Here is a 6,000-nt window from a genome sequence, read left to right as displayed (position 1 = left end):
CACGACACAGCTGATTTTGCATCCACCTTCAAGTCCAGCCATCCAAGCCATATCCCACCAGTTTCGCTACTGGTTTCACTAGTGGGAGAACACACCAAGAGACTTAACGCAAGGCAAAGTCAATGATATCCACTTTTCTCCCCTGGTGTACAGAGCCATCCATCTCAACAAAGAATGTGATCAGGCTGGTCAGGCATGATTTGCCCTTGTTAATTCCACACTACCTGCTAACCACCTTCAAAAGGGAACAACACACTCACATACTTCCAAACCCTTAGAAAAAGTCGATACCTGCTCCTTTCCCAAGGAAGACTTTTTGAAAGCTAGCAATTAATCACTTTGTCAATTTACTTGACACAGATGACCAGAAAGGATGAAATAGAAATGGCACCATGTATCATAGGTTTATTAGGGAAAAAAGTTATACTTCGAGACCATATATTTGGCACTGTACTGAAGCAAAAGTATGTGAGAACAATTAAAATGTTAAAAACCAAATTACCATGAAAAATAAAATGCTCTTTTAATCACTTTAGTTCCTTTTTTGTCCCCAGACAATTAACAATAACTACAGGAAGCAACTGAAAAGGTATTAGACCTGTACTACACGTGAGCTGGAATGAGAGTGAGAGGATGGAGCAGAGACTGGATCTGTCCCCCAGGTATACTGCTACTCTTCCAGGCCGTCAGAATGGGGGAGTCTTACTAACAGGCGCAAAGGCTGTTGAGATGTTGCCATGAAACAGTAAGACCATGAAAATTACTAAGTAAACATTAACGCTAGATTGCCCAGAAGGACTACTAAAATCCTATGTTATCGTAAGCTTCCAAAAAAGGTTGCTAAAAATTATCATCATACCTTTCACCCATGTCAGCTTTTGCTTTCTGGTCTGGATAGAAGACATTTCGGTAGTATTTTAGAGGAAGTGTATCCCAATTTGTCTTCAGGACGGATCAAAGTCAAATGAGTTTCCTACTAGCTGACTCTTGCATTGGTGGCTTGGGTTTCTTTTTGGAGGGAAAATAAGTTAAAAGCAGTTTCTAATTTGCAAGTTACTTATCCCATGCCTCCACACAGTGAAGTGAAAGATACTGACAAGGAATAAATAACATACCAAATAAGATGTAATGGATTGAAGAAAAGCTCCACTAAAACTTTTAACTAGTAAAGGATAGAAAGTTTAACTGATGCTGATAAACTGCTGAATATGTGTTTTTGCTGGACTTCACAGTGCCACTCTAACATGGATAGAGGGGAAAATTCCCATTGAACGTCCAGTCCAAAGGCTGTCAAGGAAGTGGGACACAGGTCTTTGATCAACAATTCAAATGTTATACCAACAGTACTCACAAGAAGAATACAGCTCTTTCCTTGGTTAATATATTGTGCATAGCAATATCTCAAAGAATTAACAGCACCTTTTACATAAAAATTCCAAACATATTTATCTAGTGAACAAGAAAATCTCAGCATCCCTAAGCAGTACTTCTGCAGATGTACAGTACTGTATTTATATAGATATAGATATATATATCTCAAAGTGAATTTACACTGTGACCTGGTGATTAGTCCAGCAGTGGGTGAACCCACAGGGGAAGTCTTCAGGAGAGTATATTGCCTTTGGTGGGCGGCCAGTTACACGGCACAATTGCATAGGGGAGCCCCGGCAGGCAGCAAAGGGCAGTTTAGTATCCCATTAAGCAAGCACAGCATGCTTAGGTCATTCCTGCAAGATATAAGAAACTTCCAAATTTTCATGGCTAGTAACAGTTCTAGTTTTCACAGGTTGTACACACTGCAACTGCCTCTCTGTGCCTTAAGGACCCAGAGGAGGAAGGTAGGACACCAAACTTATACCCTGTCCCTGCTTCCAAGCAGAAATCAAGCAGCACCACAGATCTAGGCTGGTAAAGGAACCATGTTTGGCTTCATGAGGGTTTCTTGAGCAGCTGGTTTCCACTGGTTTGCCTCATTTTTTATTTTTTATTTTCTTTTCCAAATCAGTTGCTCACAGTCCTCTGGTAGGAATCATTTGAAAAGCATGGTCTGCCTAAGACAGGAAAGCAGACTGCTACCATTTCCCTGGGATGGGCACGCCGCACTCATACCAGCCCACGTAGTAGTAGGGTGTTGTGTATCCAATGCGCCCAAATGATACAGGCTCCTGACGGTACTGGCGGTAATATCCTGTTGGGAGAAAAACACCCGTTTGCATTTCAAAACAAAGACCTAGTAATTTAACAAAAGTAACAGATGCAGCAAGAGTCAATCCCACAGCCCAAATGAAAACTTAGAAGCTGTCTGGTAGGGAGTTCTTTCAAAAGGGTATTTGCTAGCCCTGGTATTTGGCCTAGATCTTTCCTGAATGATTTACTACTGGTTCTTTAAATTTCTTATAGTTTTCCTTGGGTTTACTGTTCAAAATCTCTTGAACTATTCTGTAATGTTGTGGTCTGCCAGAGCGCTTCTGCATTTCCCTCCAAAAGGTGGGTATATTTCAGCTGTGTTTATGAAGTTTGTACGTCAGTTTAAATATACAGATGACTCCGGAGCAAAAATTGTATTATAGGGCTCAAGAGACTATCAACAAAAAACAGCTTTGCACAAAACAAAAAGGTATCATTTCATGCAGTAAATATGGAGTTAAGCCTTTCTCCCCCTTTTTCTTCATCTGCAGAAAGAATGTGACTGCTTAAAGCATTAGGAGAGGTGCAGCATTCTTCTCTGCATAGCTCGTGCATTGGAATATCTGAAACGCTCACGTCTTATGCCAAGAATACAATTTCTGTGTGCTCTCTATCTCTGTCTCCTAGACCTAGTAATACACATCTGGATTAATCATCCCTCTTTTGAACTGAGAAATGCAGTGCTTCCCAGTGATGTATAAATATTAGTGACTATTTCAGTTTCTTCCTGGTAACGCCACCATGAAATGAATATCAACAAATAATTTGACCTAGAAACCTTTAAAGCTAACTGAATTATTTAAATCAATAGACTTATTGAAAAGATTGGCTGACTTTCATGATTGGGTTCATTTTGCGAAGCAAGCCGTCCCCCTCTTGGCTTATGTGAGCTGAGGAGTTTACTCAAAGGAACTCCTTCAAGGTGAAAATTTTTACTCAGAGTGAGATATTGACCAGGCCAGAATAAAAGTCCTGCAGTCTGACCTTACATCACTAGACATACTCCTATGTGTTTTTCATTGAATGAACTGGTCAGAAACTGTCCGCAAAAGCCATATGTGCAAAGATGTAGCTGGACCTTTGCGGCATGTGGAAGAGTTTTTGCACCTTGATTCAATGAGGCAGGTCTTATAATTAAGAGAAAGGTTTCATAAACCTATACAATTTTTTTCTTTCTGTTTTTTGCATTTTGTTCCTGTAAATTATTTGTATTATATGCCACTCTCTTTCATTCTGTCTTCTTCTCTCTATCAACACCCACAAGCCCTTCTGGGACTTTCATAACCTGTTCAGCTAGGCCTGAGTACCACATCACCTCATTGCCTACTGCATCAGCCGGACACCTCAGAGAGCTGCCAGCCGCTGGGACAAAGAGCCCCAGTCTGCGCTCCGCTCCCTACCCCTTAATCCTACAGCTGGGTTGACAGGCACCTGGCCAGCATCCCGCTCCCCCACTGCCGTACCCTGCCGTACCTCGGATAGTGGGCAGGGCTTCAATGTACGACTGAGGTCCTGTTCTTCCATCCAGGTGTGAATCCACAAACTGACAGTGGTCCTCGCCCCTTCCCCAGCTATCCCCAATGCTGTAGAAGGTGTCTGAAGAGTGATACAGACAGATTATGTGACTCAGTATTACTTTTGTTTGGGACGCACTTTACCACCAAGAAAATAGATGTGGGAGAAAGCAGAAGAAATCTTACATTGACAAACACAGTGTTTATTACCAATTAACAAACTGTGGCTGGAAAGAGGGAGAATGCTACCTTGGCAGTATGGAAGGACAAATTATGGAAAACAGAAATGGGTTACAGCTCCGTAAACAAAAATCCCCATTTTGCAAGTCCATGGGCACTGCACCGCAGGTGACAGGCGGAAGGACTTCCAACTACACCAGTCATTTCAATATGTCATGAGAAAGTAAGAAATGCTCTGATTGTCAATACCATTGGTTTGATTGCAGTCTCAAATGAAAACTAAAAACTGTGGAGCTCTCCTTCTCTAACAGAGAAGGTCAGTCCTTGTTTGTTTCTTATTGCATATTCAAACACTATCTTTAAACTATACCAATGCACTGCAATAAGAATTAACAAATCAGCATAATCTGAAAAGCCATTGAGATAATCCCAGTACCACAGATCAACAATATGGAAAATTTTGTTCACTATCTCTCAGCAAATACATCTATATATGAGCTGCTGTTAACTCTTAGGAGTAGTGCTCACCCAGCTGCTGTAATACCAGCCTTCCCTTCACTGTTCCCCACTTCAGCCCACCCTAGGGATCCCTAGGGTGTATTGCTCTGTCTGACCATGCATAGCTGGGGCTCACCAACCCTTGGAGCAAGCGTAGGACTTCCCACAGAGACGTGTGGGGAGCAGCACTCTGTTATCACAGTACAAAGCACACACAGGCTTTTCAAGGGAAACTTCCTCCTGTTCTCTGTCTAAAGAGTTCTGCTTGAAAGCTAATGTCCAGGGTGTGAGCATAACACAAAAGCAGGGCAGTTCAGCTATCACATCAGACTTTCTCGAGAGGACTCCCAGATAGCTGTCACACAATTCTTCCACAGATGAGGTGAAGAAAGCAAGAAGATGGAGATCACAAATAATCATATATCAGGAAATGAATCTTGATGCCTACCTTTCAAGTCATCACTGAGGTAAATCTTGTACCTTAAGGAGTTGCAGAGAACCACTCCTACAAACTTGCGGTACCAAGTCCGTTTCACATACTGCTTGCCACTGCAGTCTGAATAGGTGGGGTCGTATTTAAAAGTGAATGGGATCCAGATAGGCTCACCACCTTGAAGGAAAAAAATAAATCAACATTAAGGACAGACTTCAGCATTTCAGTCTAGAGTTTTGCTAAGGTTAACATCTGAAAATATGTTTTAAAAGATGTGCTGCAGCAGATTAATGCCTGACTTTTTGACATCTGGAAATACTAATTCAAGCACAAATACAAAATAAAAATTAAAAAACAAGGGACTTGATTAAATCCCTTCTAGGCAGTAGACAATAACTGTAAAATTATGATTTCATGTACTGAACCCCAGTTTTAAGTAAACAATCTCACTGGTTTTAGTAAGACATCTTCTCTAACTAGTGACTCAGTTTCTTTTCTCAACAGAGCCTGATCTTAAGTCTGACAGTGACACCACCTAAATACCATCACTTGCATTTTAACACTAAGCACAATACTTAACTCTTTTGCTAAAGAATAGATGTTAAGAATTCTGTGGTGACTAACAGCCTGTAACGTGAAGTGAAGTCTATCCTTGCTATTTGGTTAAAAAGATCAAATAAGAAATGTACTTTTCTGTTCTCTTTTCCCACATCGCATCAAACCAGACAGAGTTTCCAATTGAGACCTTTCCTGGGGAACTCCATCCAGAGCACTACCGCAGAGGAAACTATTTAATTGTATTGCAAAAGACTAAATGTTCCTACTAGCTAACCTAAATGTTTGCTTTATACTAACCAGGACAATATAATTCCTCTTGAAATTGCTGTTGTAGTAATGCACACAGAATCACGCAAAAAGCTTCCAGTGTGGTAACTGGTGTTTTCCTCTCTAGCTACAGCACAAAGCCCTGTTTTTACTGCGCTCTTTTGAGGTGGTTTACAAACAAGATTGAAAGTTTTTTCTGTTAGTCTTTTTTCCTTCCTCTCACTAGGGACATGGACCAAATCCTACAAACACTTGCACATGAGAAGCAGTCACTTAGCAGCACTCCTCAAAACTCCACCAGTATGGACACAAATGTAACCAGGCTGACTTTACTCAATTTAGTCACATGGTGAAAGGATTGCA

The 6,000-nt window shown here is 41.1% G+C and overlaps 1 protein-coding gene across 1 annotated transcript in view; it reads right to left on the bottom strand.

The window, feature by feature from the left end:
• Window positions 1-390: 390 nt before the first annotated feature.
• Window positions 391-6,000, bottom strand: part of FNDC1 (fibronectin type III domain containing 1) — a 77,393-nt gene continuing 71,783 nt past the window's right edge. Inside the window, exons 18-20 of the mRNA XM_055810962.1 lie at window positions 4,828-4,989; window positions 3,661-3,783; window positions 391-2,188 (exon numbers count right to left, since the gene is read on the bottom strand). Coding sequence (XP_055666937.1) covers window positions 2,073-2,188; window positions 3,661-3,783; window positions 4,828-4,989 — 401 coding nt within the window. The 3' untranslated portion in view covers window positions 391-2,072. The remainder of the gene's footprint in view (window positions 2,189-3,660; window positions 3,784-4,827; window positions 4,990-6,000) is intronic.

The sequence above is a fragment of the Falco peregrinus genome, chromosome 7 (genome assembly GCF_023634155.1).
Source record: "Falco peregrinus isolate bFalPer1 chromosome 7, bFalPer1.pri, whole genome shotgun sequence".
Taxonomy (NCBI): domain Eukaryota; kingdom Metazoa; phylum Chordata; class Aves; order Falconiformes; family Falconidae; genus Falco; species Falco peregrinus.
The sequence above is the reverse complement of the archived record's forward strand: the minus strand, read 5'-3'. Positions and strand labels throughout refer to the sequence as shown.